General features: G+C 55.3%; 1 protein-coding gene across 1 annotated transcript in view; it reads left to right on the top strand.

The window, feature by feature from the left end:
- Nucleotides 1–14,615, top strand: part of PSD (pleckstrin and Sec7 domain containing) — a 35,660-nt gene that overhangs the window by 10,432 nt on the left and 10,613 nt on the right. The window contains exons 5-9 of the mRNA XM_059851469.1: nucleotides 6,356–6,550; nucleotides 7,085–7,165; nucleotides 7,718–7,830; nucleotides 8,675–8,733; nucleotides 9,266–9,355. Of these exons, the coding sequence (XP_059707452.1) occupies nucleotides 6,356–6,550; nucleotides 7,085–7,165; nucleotides 7,718–7,830; nucleotides 8,675–8,733; nucleotides 9,266–9,355 (538 nt within the window). The remainder of the gene's footprint in view (nucleotides 1–6,355; nucleotides 6,551–7,084; nucleotides 7,166–7,717; nucleotides 7,831–8,674; nucleotides 8,734–9,265; nucleotides 9,356–14,615) is intronic.

Here is a 14,615-nt window from a genome sequence, read left to right as displayed (position 1 = left end):
GGTAGACTGGGAACCCCTGGCAGGGGGACTCTGCAGTGGAGACTATGCTTTACATTGTCTGTAAGTCTTAGGGTTGGTAGAGGTGACCTCAGGCTACAGGGCTTTGGTGTGACTGGTGATGAACACCAGTGGGTCTAGGCCTGCATGTGCTGCCCTGTGGCTGTCCTCCTTGTGGCCCCAAAAGCTTTGCTGCTAACTGTTGCAATAGTTGGGATCGGGATCCAGGTTGGAGATAGCCTTGCAGCCTGTGACTTCCCACCTCCTTCAGTGGCAGGAATGGCCAATCAGTGATCCCCTGCATTGCTGGGGAGATGTGGTGTCCCCTGCAGCCAGTGGCCTTGGGTCATGCAGCCTTGTTGCTTACGCCAAGGCTCTGGTGTACCTCAGCACATAACAGTTGAGACCATGCTTTTATCTTGACCTTGTATGTGGGAAGTGTGTCTAAGTGCAGACCTACAAAGGCCTCCCCTGGGATGCCTGCACCTACTCCAGCAGGCTTAGTTGAAAGGGGTGGAGCAGAGACTGAACCCCCTCCATGCCCTCCCCACAGTGACATCTCCAGCACAGGCTCTGTGAGTAGGTTATCACCTGATTTGGGCAAGAGGCGAACATGTGCAGGTCCCTTGCTCTCACTGGGCAGGGAGCTGTAGTTAAAGCAGGTTGTCCTTGTGGCTATAACAGATCTCTGCAGAGCATGTGTGGAGGCAGAGCTCCCCAGGGCTAGGGAGCCCTTCAGACTCAGGGAAGCCAGCCAGGGACAGATGCAGTGCTGGCAAGATGGTGGGGCAGGAGCTTGGGCAGCCTTGGGAGATTACAGGAACATTACTTCTGTGGCAACAGCCAGACTTCTGCAGCTGCAGGTCCAAATTGGAGGACTTGGCCAAGATGCTGGTACAAGCAGGTGTCCAGAGGGTCACTTGGCTTGCCCAGTCCTATACAGGTAGGCGCTGTGGAGCATCCGCTCCGGAGGAATGTACATGGGCAACCTGCATCTCTATGGGGTTGCAAGACCCCTGAAATCCAGCTGCCCAGCTTCCCTGCAGTCCCACTCTTCTGGAGCCAGCCTTGGCCTCGGGCACAGTCGTGCCGGTCCCTGAGGTTTGTCTGCGGAGGGAAGAGACGTGACTCGCCCCCCGAGCGAGGCAGGTTCTGCTGGGACCTCATCGGGGCTTGCCTGCGGTGGGACAGAAAGAAGGGTAGGCGGGAGAGGCAACATCAAAGGTGCGGCTGCAAACCGTAGGTGAAAATTGCCAGACAGCACGGCGAGGGCAGCACGCCTGGAGCCTCGCTAGAGGGAGAGCTCAGCCCTGGAGCCGCGGCCGTGTGGGAGGAGCGGGGAGCCCGTGGGGCTGGCAGCCGCCCCGGGCGGAGGATGCGCCGGGAGTCAGAGCTGCGTCCGTGCCAGAGCGCGGCTGCTGGCGTGTGCTGGAGCACCGGGCCTGCCAGCCAGCTCCGCTGCCCTTCTTTATAAGGTTCCTTTTGTTACTGCCGCGGTCGGGGAGCCGCTGCCCCTCCCCTCCCAGGGCCAGCGCAGGTCTCTCAGCTGACCTGAGCTCCCAGGTAGCACTGGGCAAACTGGTGAGGATACCGTGAAGGGCTATGCCCAGTTTGGGGCCCCTTGGGGTGGATTCGGGATGTGATGCAGGAGAGTGAGGCTGAGCGCTGAGCAGAGGAAGGTGGACCTTGAGGAAAGGATGAAGATAGGTTAAGGGAGGTATGAGGTGGGCTGGGGTGGTAGCGCAGTAGGGAGACAAGGCTAGGGTGCAGGATGAACAGGTCTCCGCACAGGCATTGGCACAAGGAATAAAGGACAAGCCTGGGGGGAATTTTCCCCTATGCAAGCTATGCCAAGCCATAAAGAGCAGCAGAAGCCAGGACATAGAACAAATCATCCCACCACAGCCAAAAGACAGTGGATCCCAGGGGTGGCGAGTCTGCCTGCAGAGTCATGAGCAGCAGCACATACCTGTGGGATGCAGCCCCATGTGTCAGGCATTAATTCCAGCACTCAGATCTGACTGAGAGCCCCTAGGCTGGTCTTGGCCCTAGGGTCCAAGACACCCAGGTTTTCCTGTGCTGACTCTGTGGCATCTGTGTCTTTGAAGGAGAAGACCACCCTTCATCCAGCAGGTGAGTAACTAGATATTTAAGGCTCTCAGCTGGCTCCAGAAATTGTTTGGTGGGATTTTAGTGTCAGTTCCTGTCCTCTACAGGAGCAGTTGTGTCCCTCACAAGAAGAGCTGGTGGGATGGGGTGATGGAGGACAAATAGACATCTCCAGAGAATGCTGGTGCTTCAGGGGAGGTTCTGTAAGTCTGCAGAGAAACAAGACTGAGGAGGGGCACAGCTACCCAAAGTTCAGTCCTATCTGGATCTGTCAGCAGTAACGCTGGTGGGTGCTGTGTGGCTGGGTGATTGTTGGACTCCAGAGCTGCCAGAAAGCACAACCAGCCGTGCCTGTGGTTGGAGGCTGGTCTAGCTGACCTTCAAGTGTCCTCCCAGCCCTAACTTAAATTCTGTGAGGAATGAACTGGCCCAGATTTTTGCTGTCATAAATCAAAGTCATTCCACTGAGACCGATGGAGGGAGCTGCATTTATTTAGCTCAGCCAAAGATCCGGTCTGGTACATTCTTAGCAGCAACATTAGGCAGGCTTGGTTTGCTTGGCAGAGGCAATCTAGCTATGCACATGGGCCTTCCAGAATTGAGGGGAGTGCTACTATGCCCCATGCACCTGTCCCTTGTGGATTTGCACCAGGCTCCTTACCATGGTTTAGGATGAAACCAGCCTCATGTGGGGAGCAAGAGATACTCGAATTGTATTTAAAGGTCAGGTCTGGAGTTTCCCGCAGCAGGTGTCTTGCCTGGAAGTGTGTCAGGATGGACCTGGACAGCCCAGGAGCTCAGCTGAGTGAACCCCAGCTTCTGGGGAACAGGTTGTTACTGCTGGAAGGGTCCCACCATGCAGATATGTCTCTGCTGGCATCTGGGAGGTGGAGATCAGCCCCTTGGGCCTTCTTGCTGCTCCACATGCTGGAAAGATTTGCTCCTGATTGCTGGAAAACCAAGTGAGCATGGTGCCAAGTAAGCTTGGTTCAGGGTGGCAAGGTGGATAGGATGTCAGGACTCCCTCAGTGGCACACTGCATTGCAGCCAGGGAAGGTGCAGTGGTCTCTGCCTCTGGGCTCCAGGCAGTCGGCTAGAGGAGGAATATTGGGGTGAGATGATGATCCAGCTACAGGAAATGAGTGTTTGGCCCTGAGAAGGAACATTTGGGCACTGGAGAACCTCTGATCTGGAAGAAGCAGTGTGCTTGGTATGGTGGCCCTGAGCAGGACTATGATTCTGCAGCAGCTTTCCAGGGCAGGAAGCACAAGTCCTGCTGAGATGGAGTGGGAAGTGGTCAGAGGTGGGAAGAGCCTCTGTCTCAGGGTGAGCTGAGTCCTGTGCTGGATGACGTGCCTTTCTTGCAGAGACCCCCAGATGTGCCCCATTGCAGCACTCTGGGCTCTGTCACCTCTGAGGTGACCGGGGGACCTGTGCTCCCAATGACGTGATTGGTGGCAGCAGGGTGAGGGGTGAGGTAGCACTGTGTCTGCTCAGGAGTGACTTATTTCATGCACACCAAGGATACTTGCACAGTATCAAATTTGATCTTTAATCCTTAAGTGTGTATTTAATGTAGAAAATATTATCTCAGTGTTTCTTCAAGTCAAACTGAAATGTCACTTTACTAAACACACCAAAAAGCCCTTACCCTGAGACCTACAATTAGCTCATTGGGGAGAAAATTAGCATAACCTCAGTTACCTCAGACAGGGACACCTCTCTTGCTCTGCTCTCCATTTGCTTGAGAATTGGGCTCTTGTTTTTCTGTCTTTAAGCTGCATGTTCTCCAAGCCAGTAGTGCCTTTGAGTGGTGGCAGACAGGTACCACGAAGGGGGCATACTGAGCCTACAGAGGCTGACTGTCCATATTTAACTGCATGAGAGTGGCTTGAGTGCTAGAATAAAACCCATTTCACTGCATGGTTGAATAGTGCCTCATCCTGAGAGCAAGGTTATGCTTTGCTGTAAAACACCAAAGCAGTGCTTTAACTTGGTGAGGGAGGGAGCAGCAAATTCCACCGGTAGCTACTTTGAGACTCAAGGTTTGAGTTCCCTGCATGCCCATTGCAAGAAGCAAGGCAGGAATTGTAGTCACAAGTTGGGACCCCGCAGGGAGATACAGGTATTGAAGGACAAGGGAGATTTTATAAGTGGCCCCACACCTGGATGCTCAGCACTAGGTAGGAAAGCTGAGGACCATAGATTAGGAAGAGAGGTCATGGGGGGAGATTTGGGACTCTAGGTTTTTCCCTGGATACTCCAGGAACTGGCCATGTGAGGGAGGACAACCTCTCAGGCAGGATTGATGAGATCTAGAAGGATATCAGGAGTGTTAGGGATGGTGCAAAGATTTAAAATATTTTGAGAGGGTGACTGAGCAGCAACTTGCTCTGGAGATGCAGCTGGACCATGGAGAGAGTTAGAGGGTGGCTTTGCTTTTTGTAGCTTTGCATTTTGTAGCTGGAAAAGCACCCTTAGAACTGCTGGGCAGCAAAGGGGACAGTGCCTGTGCCCTTGTGATAACAGATAAAGATTTTAGCAAAAAAATGCAGTCACCACAACCCATGGCTGGCAGGTGCCAGCTGCTGGGATGGATTAATGTCCTCTGCCTCTGGGAATCAATGAGCCTGTGACCTCTGTCCTTGGTTGTGACTGCTGACACAAAGGGAGTTGAAGTGGAGCCCAGGTGTGTGCCCAGCACTGGCCCAGCAGCACCCAGCCTGTTCTGCTGTTGGGCACCCCTCAGAGCAGCTTTGACCATGCCAGACGGTGAAGGCACAGTCAGGCACCAGGGCCCATGCCAGCAGCACCTTTGGATCTGGCTGTTTTGGGAGGAGAAGAGCTTTTAGGCAGGTGGGAGATTTGCCCACAGGATGGGGTGTGCTCATGATGCAGACAGTGATGCTGGAAGCTGCCTGCCCAGCTTCCCAGAGCTGGTGGAGTCAGTCCTGGTGAGCTCAGAGTGACCTTGTGACCACTCTTGTGGCTACTTCCACCAGGGTGCATTGGAGTGATGGATAGTCTCCCTGGGGAGGACTGGAGCCAAGTGGGCACAAATCTGCCTTGGCCACCCATCCAGGTCTTACCACAATCACTCCCTGGCACCGCTAAGTTCAGCAGTGGTCTGAGCAAAGCACATCTCTCCAAGGACTTGCACCAGGGAAGCATCTGACCCACAGGTTTGAGTGCAGAGCAGCTTCTCCTGCTGCATGCTGGCTGGGGGTGACAGGAAGGTGGAGAGGATGGCCCCTGAGAGCGCCCTGAGGCATGAGGCAGCCTGCCAATGTTGTGCAGGGTTCCCCTGGGACAGGCAGCGCTGAGCAGCAGGAGGCTCGTCCTTCTTGAAAAAAGCAGAGCCTCAAGGAGATTGGCCTGGGTAATTGGCTCAGGAGAGCAGGCCTCTTAAAACTCAATTAGAGACTTTTAAAAATAAATCAGACTGGAACATTGTAAGGGCTGCCAGAAAATTTGGGCGAGGTCAGAGTTGCTTAACATTTGTTGTTGATTAGATTCAACCAGCTTTTGGTTGGGATAACTTCTGAGCAGCTGAGTCAGATTGCTTTGGGGGCCAAGCCAAGAGTGTCTCCTAACATGGCCATTTAAGGCGTGGTGGGCTGAGAGCTGATGGGCAGCCTGGAGAAGACTGCACTCCACTGTGAGCTGGGAGGCCAGGGGGTTTTCCTTCATTCTCTGCCTCATCTCTGCCATCTCTGTAGTGCTTTGAAATCAGTGGGTGGGCAAAGGTGAATGAAGGAATTAGAGTTGTCTTGTCTTGGGTAGAAACTGCACTTGAGAGCAGCACGAGGAGTTTGTCCAGATTAAAAAATGAGTACAGAGCTGTAGGACAGCATGTGATGTTGCACGTTTCTGCTTCAAGTCTCTGCTACAACTGAGCTTGGCAGAGCCTAAGCCCACACATACAATTTCACAGGTTCAGAGTGGGGGACTTTGGAGTAGTTGTCCTTTCCTTCCACATCCAGTATGAATGTTGGTTTGAGTGCCCTTGGTCCAGTCAGTCACTGGTGCTGTCCCATCACCCCACCCCTCCTCTGAAACCTGCATTCCTACACCTTCCCTTAGCTCCCTTATCTGACTTCAGATTGTCTCTGACCAGTGCAGTTCATCCTGGGTCCCAGCAGTGAGTAGCTAGTCTCCAAAGCAGGGTGAGGAGCATGCATTTCCTGAGAAACTGAACAAGGAGGGGATCTGTAGGCAGGCTAACGTGGGGTGTCCCTTCCCATTGCAGTGACCGCCCCCAGAGCCAGCTGGTTTCAGACTCGGAGTCGGAGATGGACAGCGTGGAGCAGCTGGCCCTGGGCAGCACGGACACCCTTTCCAACGGACACAAGGCTGACCTGGAGGCTGCCAAACGGCTGGCCAAGAGGCTCTACAACCTGGATGGCTTTAAAAAAGCAGATGTGGCTCGCCACCTGGGGAAGAAGTACGTGTGGATATTTGGAAGGAATGTTCCATTCTGCAAGGAGCTCACTTGCACCCGCAGTGCACCTGCAGCTGCTGCCCTTGTAGGGCATCAGGCTGGCAAGGAACTGATGGCAGGACCTTGCCAGCCTCCCACGACTTGATCTACCCACTCCTCACGACTGGTACATTTGCACCAGGTGTTCCCTCTAAAGGTCTTAAAACCTAGGAGACATCCAGATTTTCCTGCCTTCCTACCATGACTACATCCTTGATGCTTCAGTAAGGTGTTGGGGCATGGGGATGGCTAGCTGACCTCTCGGGGGCCCTTCCCTCCATAGCTTCTCCATTTTCTCTTACATGCTCAGTATTCTCAGTGAATTTGTGTATGACTTCTCTGAGTTTCATGGGAGCATGGGGTGTCTCTGTCCCTAGCACACTTCTTGCAACCCTGGGAAGCTCCCAGCCTCCTGGAATCCACCCAACCCCTGTGTGCCTTTGGCTATCCCCATAGGCTGGTCGATTTCATTCTCACCCTCCCCCTTTTCTATTTCAGCAATGAGTTCAGCAGGATGGTGGCAGGGGAATATCTGAAGTTCTTCGTGTTCACAGGGATGAGTCTGGATCAAGCTCTCAGGTCAGAACTGGGTGTGTGTATATGTGTGCGTGTGGTGGCCACTAGAGTGGAGTCCCAACAGACTGTGCCTTCTGCAGCTCTGCAACCACACAGAGATCTGCAGGAGCAAGCAGACCCCATGACTGCCACCTGGAGATCCTCTTAAATGGAGAGGGTGGTTTCCAAGATGGTCTCTCAGCCATGCAAACAAGAGAAAACACTCCTGGTCTTAACTCAATGGTTAGTGCAGTTGAATGACAGTCTGGTTCATCTAGGCCTGACTTTCCAGGTCTTGAACTCAAATCCTTCGGTTGTTACACCTACCTCCTTTCCCAGCGTAGCTCCTGGGATTGGCTGTAGGTCTCTGCAATGTGCCAGCAGGATATGGTGCTGTGGACTTGGAGGAGAGTCCCACAATGGGTTTGGAGGGAGGGAAGGTTGTGCAAAACAGGGCTTCATCCAGCACGCAGGAAGGTTTCAAAACCAGAAAGCGCAGCTCCATTCCTCCACAGGGGCAGTTGAAGAAACTGCAGTGAGCTTCATGTGCAACCAATCCTGCTGCTGCTTTTTCAGATCCTTTCTAAAAGAGCTGGCCCTGATGGGAGAGACGCAAGAGCGAGAGCGAGTGCTGGCTCATTTTTCCCAGCGCTACTACGAGTGTAATCCCAATGCCATCTCTTCAGAGGGTAAGAAACTGTCCATGTCTGTGGGGACTGTGTGTCTGTGTGTGCATGAGTGTGTTTCAGAGGAGCTTATGCGTTTGTCAGTTCAGTGAATGTGCTCAAACTGAAACTAGAGAGCAGGCAGAGAGCCTATACTGATGCCTTAGAAGATAGTCCCTGTATGTCATTTCCCTCAAATGACAGATGCTTTAGATTTTATTTTTTTTTAAGCCTGGTCTGGTTGGATGATGCATAATTAGGGCTCAACCCATTCTAAATTTTGACCTTGAGCAGATTAGCACAAGAGACACACTTAGCACACTCCTCACCAAATAGACCCCAGCTCTCAGACCCTCAGCTCAGGGAATATCTAAGTGAGGAAACTTGTGTGCCTAGCATTTTGGGAGCACAAACACCTGCTTTGTACTATTTCATGTCTTCACACCACTTCTGTGTGCGTTCACACAGAATGGGTCTGCTCCTGGGCCTGCTCTGGGCTGGCTCTGGGACTGATTAGGTTTGGGCTGCCCGGCTGGCAGAGGCTGTGTCAGTCCTACCTTGCCATGCTAGGAGCTCTGCAGGATTAGCAGCAGCATCACTGCCTGGCTATAGGGGCAGCAGGCTTGGAAGGGAATTTGTATGCTCAGGTTTGGAACCAGCGGCCTCTTACCTACTTACCTGCAGGCTGTCAGCACTGCAGTGACTGCTGTGTCCCCTTGTCTCCAGGCTGGGAGAAGGGGGCTCAGTGCTGTCTTGGAGGCTCAGAGACCCCATAGCCTTCCTAAGATGCTGATGCACTGGAGCACTGGAGCACCAGCTGCAGGGCTGGGCTCGGGACTCTAATTCCTGTCCTGTGCTTGTGCTGCAGACGGAGCCCACACCCTCACGTGCGCCCTGATGCTGCTAAACACAGATCTGCATGGACATGTAAGTTACCACTATCACTGTTCCAGCCTGTCCCCTGTCTGACCTCACCACCCTGAAACTGTAGGTGCTCAGGAAATGGTGAGAACAGTGCCTCACAAGCAGGAGGCATGGGACCTGGGCCCATAAGAGCTTGTCACCCCTAATGTGTTTGGTGAGGAGAAGCAAGAATGGCTAAATTAGAGGAGGGGCTAATGAAGGAGGGAGCGGGGCTTTGAAGGAGACTTGCAGAGCTGAAAGATGTAGAGGTGGAACAAAGACAGAAAAGAAAACTGAACAGGAAAAGAAGGTGGGAATGAGACGCCAAAACCAGCTGCCTTTGGGAACAGGGAGCACACAATTTTGAAAAAGGAGGCTATTTAAAACTCCTGGAGTCTCTTCCATACCTGCAAGCAGCCTTCCAGAGACCGGGCTGGTCCCTCACCCCTCTGCAGAGATTGGTGTGTTGGTTCCTGGGCTGTGGGACCTGCTTCAGCCAGCAATGACCTCTGTCCCAAAGGTAATCGTGATGTTTCTCTCCCCCTGACTCCCCCAGAACATTGGGAAGAGAATGTCCTGCTCCGACTTCATTGGCAACTTGGAGGGACTCAATGGAGGCACTGATTTCCCCAAGGAGCTGCTCAAGGTAAATTTGGTTGTTCTCCATGGCTGGCCAAGCAGCAGGAGCAGAAGTGAGAACTTTGGACTGGATCACATGGAGGGCTACCTGAGATGCTGTGAATGCGAGATGCATTTACATGCAAGAGCAGTGATGATCCCTGAACCTGCAGTTGTGCTCCTGCCTTGCTGAGGGGAACACGGGCTGCTCCATTCCCCCAGCAGGACACCGGGGCTTTGCCTGGGGTTCTGATTCCCTTATTGCTCTTGCTGTGTCTGTATTGCAGGCAAGTGAGCACACATGGGGCAGCTTACTCGGGCTGGTTTGCCCAGCTGCAGCCAGAGGCTTCCTGCCATCAGTCCTGTTGTACTCAGCCCTTTCTGACTCCCTGAAGCACTGGGGCCCAAAACTTTGGCCAGGCCCTGGGACTGGAGCCATCTCTGGTGGCAGAGGTGACAAGGGCAAGGCATCGCAATGGGGAGAGTGGGCTGGAGGTTAAAACCTCGGAGCTGGGCACTCACCACACTGGTGGGACTGGGGGACTTCTGCTTTCTCCCTGCCTGACCCAGTTCCTACAGGGGCTTGTTCAGGGAGACCAGTGTTCAGCAAGCACCTCTGGCCTTGGACTGCTGCACTTCTGTGGCATTGCCTGCACTCAGGAGGATTTTCTGAGCTGCTGTCTCCCTGTCTCAGACCCTGGGAATAGGCTTAGCTCCCATGGGGTCTGCCGGGCAGAAATTGCTGCTGTTGATGAAGCGCTGCAGTTGGCAAATACTCGTGATGTGGAAGATGGGTTCCCACAGGGTGCTGGAGCCACAACGGGGGGGAGGTGGTTGATGAAAAAAGGCAACAGAGGATGAAAAGCTGAGCTCCCTTTTCAGCCTTTGTGGGTCTATTCCTGGTTGTGTCGCTCACCCCATCATTAAGGGGTTACCAGCAGTTCTCAATAGGGCTGTCCTCCCTCTCAGCCCACACTTCGCCAGTAAAAGGAGTTACTCAGGAAAAATTCTCCTCTAATTTTAAACCTAGCTCCAGAAAAGGCTTTAAGCACACAAAATGGATGGAAACCTATGAAATGTGAACCCTGGCCCTTCAGTGCTGCTACACCTTGGAGCATCTGAGCTCCACAGACTTCTTGGTGTGCTCCCTTTGCATCCCTCACTGCCCCATGGTTGAGTGCCCCCACTTGAGGCATTGCCCTATTAAAGTCAGCCCCTCAGAACACCAGCAGTTCAAACACATGAGATGAAGTTAACCACCTCAGATCCCAGACAGAGGAAAATAGGACAGCAAGGAACTGCCATGAAGCTACAGGCTTTCTCTCATGGGCAGGGGCCAAGGCCTTGGCTGGGTGTAAGGAAGTGGAGGAAGGCTGCAGTGCTGCAGCACAGCCCTGCACAGCTCTGCCCAGCAGCTGGGAGGCTGCTCTGCTAAAAATGGCCTGTTCCCTCTGCAGCTGCGGTGCTTCCCACCGCCGTGTTCCAGCCGCCTCTGTACAGGAGCCATGCTGGGGAGGGGGAGTGAAAGACAGTGTGAGGAACTCAGGCAGGGCAGGCTGCAGCTCTTCTGAAGCACCGCTCCACTTTGGAAACCCCCTGCCCGTGCGAGGGGGAGTAGGTTTCTGGGGCAGGTGAGATGGAGAAAGTGCTGTTGGCTTGTGCTGGGAGAAGAACTGGCAAGGGGATCTTGGGCAGCCTTAGCCAACTCATCCAGAGAAGACACTCCTTCCCTTCTGCCCAGCGCTTTTGGCTGTTTGATGCTTTGTGGTCCCTGCACAGGCTCAGGGGCAGACAAACGGGGAAAGGCTCTCCTGCTGCTGTGTCAGCCTGCATTAGCCCTGTTACCCCGAGCAGAAAGCTTCCTCCGTGGCTGGCGGGCTGTGCCTGGGGACTGAGGCTCCTGTGCAAGCGTGCCGCACAGCTGGCTGGCTAATTTTAGCATTCCAGGAGCACATGCGTTTCCTAAGGGTAAGGGGAGGGGAAGGCAGGCTTTACAGGAGCTTCCCAAAGCTGTAGAACGGGTCTTGGGCAGCTCCAGCACCACAGAAGAAAGGTCCTGGGGCTCTTCCAAGCCTGCCTGGGTAGATAGCACAGGCTGCTACCCCACTGGAGGTGGCTCTCACCCAAAGCACTCACTACCAGGGAACTGGGGCAGCAGGGCAGGATCTAGGTGGCTGCAGGGGCACAAGGCCACCATCCCCTGTGCCTCTCAGGAACAGACCCACAGGGAGCCAGAGCACTCCCCTCATCTCTGGCTGCAGGGAGTCCCAAGATAAGTGCAGCATGATGCCTGAGAGCATGTGGCAGCTTGAGTCAGATGAGAACTTTATCTGCTACTAGATAATACGTGTAAACAGTCCCATTTTTATGCAGAAGCAATGAAAACACTTGAAGAGCTTTCACAGCTGAGCATCACATCCCCCTCACTGCCAGTGCCTCACTATGCCCTGCACAGCACTGCTGCTGCCTTACCAGCAGTGCTGCTGGAAACCCTTTTTCTCTGAAAGCTCCCCTAGAGAACTATACTCTGCAGGCAGGGCTGCCCAGCTCTCCAGCTGAAATGTCCCCCTGATCAGGCATGGAGCCATGCCAGGGATATAAGAACCCACATAATGCTGTGCCCGAAGATGCCCACATCTGCAGGCTTGGGCCTGAACTCCTGTGTCCATATGACAGCAGCTGCCCATGCAACAAGGAAGGAGGTGGAAGCAGTACATCCTGGAGCTGGTGGTATTTTGGTTAGCTCTTGAAATGTTGCTTTTCTCTTGACAGTGAGATTCCAGCCCAGGCCCCCTGGGATTTCACTCACCATTGCTGATTGTCTTTACATTTCAGATGTGGATTTGACCTTTATGTGATTGATCACTTTGTGGAGCCTTAGTTTGTCCCCATCTTCTTTACTCTTTTAGCTTAACCTTCACTGACTGGCAGAAACAACAGTAGGGCCAAATTGGGCCCCATTTCTCACCAGCACTGCTTAGCAATTGCAGGAGCGAGCCAAATCTGTGCTGCCTGCCAGCCTAGGAGCCCAGAGCACGTCACAGATGTTAATGAATTAAGCCTGACAATGCAGTCGGGTCCTCGGGGGAGGAAGGTAGGATGGGCCCCCACCTTCCAGCTTGGAGGCACAACAGCAGGGCTCAGACGCTCAGAGTGCTGGGTAAGTGATTAGCAATGTGGGAAGAAAGCCCTGGCTCCCACCTCTGAGCTATAATCACAGGAACGCTTGCTCAGTCTAATCCCCTGGGCTATTTTTTTTTTTTTTCCTGTTTCCCCTGGGAACAATGGGCTGCCCTGCCTCTGTCTCCCATAGCTCCCCCGGGCTTCAGGGGCAGCCCAGTACATCTGATGTGCCTCACATCCATGCCTCCTCCCTCACTAATTGTGTCAAATGATCACTATGCCAAACAGTTAGGACAGAGTGGAAAATTCCCCCTCTCCAGTGGCTGCATCTCCTGCTCAGTCAAGCCTAACTAAATTATGTATCGATCCTTGTGCTTTCTGCAAGGATGCCCAGTTCTTTACTTCTTCACAGGAGCAACTGCCTGAAGCATGTTTGTCCTGCCCATAACCAGCTGGGTGGCTGTAGCTACTGCTGTTTCCGGCCTGACCTGGGAGGGACAGGCAAGACGCTTAAGTGTGGGGTGGGCACTGTAAATGGAAAGTCTGAGCACATCTCCACTGGGCCCATCTCCTAAAGGTGTTGTAGGTCCCTGGCGTGAGCCGAGCTGCAGCAGCAGCTCTGAAGCCTGCCCAGCTGGAACCGAGTGGAGGTGCCACCTGGCTCCTGGAACTCGGGAGATGTCACAGCTCGGGAGATGTCACCACCGCGGCCCCCCCAGGAAGGCACAGGCACCTGCTCCCACTGTCCGCGGAAAGGAGGCAGGGACGGCGAGGTGGTGCACCGGAGGCAGCTCGGGCAACTCGTGCGGCATCACCATTAGGGATGCAGTCCCCCCAGGTGGGATGCTCACCGCCGGTCCCCCGGCGCGGCACAGCCCGGCCGGGCCGCCATTGGCTGCGGCGGGCGGGGCGGGGCAGCCCCGCCTCTGTCGGGAGCCGCCGCCGAGCCCGGCCCGGCCCGGCCCCGCTTCAACAGGCGGCGGCGGCAGAGCGGCCGCGGCAGGCAGGGCAGGGCACGGCAGGGCCGGGCCGTCGGGCTCCGCGCCGGGCGCCCCGCCGCCCCCCCGCCGCCGCCGGCAGCATGATCGGCGTCAACAGCATCAACAGCAGCGCGGGGCGCATGCGGTCCCGCTCCATGTGCTCGGTTCGCTACGGGCGCAACTACCGCGGCGTGGAGACCTTCTGCTACGGCTGGCCCCAGCGCTCCCGCACCCTCAAGCCGGTGCTCTACACCGACCTGGTGGTCAGCCGCATCCAAAGCCGCCGAAAGAAGAAGCCGGTAAGCGGCGGGTCAGGGGAGCGGGGAGCGCTGCGGGGGGATGCTCAGCGCCCTGCGCCCCGGCGGGAACATGGGCGGGTGAACATGCCCGGACAGTCGCCGTCCCGCCCGCTGCAAGAGCCTCAGCCCTGGGACGGATGTAGCGAGCAGCCAGCCCCATCTCCGTCTCCTGCCTGCTTTCTGCGGAGCCGGTTCTCCACCATGCCCCTTCCGCCTGAGGGTCCCCGTCCCCAAGCCTGGATTTCTCCCCCCTGCCATCCCACCCCGATCGCGGGAGTGGCGGGAGCGCGGCAAGACCTGGGTGACATTGCGCCGCTTATAGTGGTCTGGTAGCAGTGCTTGCTCGAAAACATCGCTGCGAGAGGAATCCAGGACAGAGCCGTACCGCTGGGACCTGCCCTACGGCTTAGCATAAGTGACAGGCTCTGCGGGCTCTCTGCCAAGGGTTGCTCTGCGCCGTGCCCTGGCCAGCCCAGCCAGGGCAGACTGGCACCCACCTGAGCGTCAGGGAGAGCCGCAAGGCAACGCGGAGGGGTAACGCCGCAGCCCCGGCTCCCAGCCGAACAGAGTTTGGGAGGAAGGAGTGGCTGGACTAAAAAGGGCTTTTTACTGCCAGGAGCTTGCTCGCTGGGAGCTGTCATCTGTTTGGAGCTGTTAGGCTGGTGCGCATCGGTCCTAGGTGGGAAGAAGCGAACAGGCTGTCTCTGGGCGGGTCGTGCCTCGGTCGGGTGCCTGCCTCGGGTGTAGTAGCGGGAGAAGAACGTTCACCAGCCCCCTCCTCGCAGGCAGAGCAGTCAGGGTTACCCCAGAGCTACTTGGGCTGCCCCCGTGGCCAAAACCAGCCCGGTGGGGCCATCGGGGCCGTGCCAAGCCGCGGTGCTGTCAT

Source organism: Haemorhous mexicanus, chromosome 7, assembly GCF_027477595.1.
Source record: "Haemorhous mexicanus isolate bHaeMex1 chromosome 7, bHaeMex1.pri, whole genome shotgun sequence".
NCBI lineage: Eukaryota > Metazoa > Chordata > Aves > Passeriformes > Fringillidae > Haemorhous > Haemorhous mexicanus.
The sequence above is the reverse complement of the archived record's forward strand: the minus strand, read 5'-3'. Positions and strand labels throughout refer to the sequence as shown.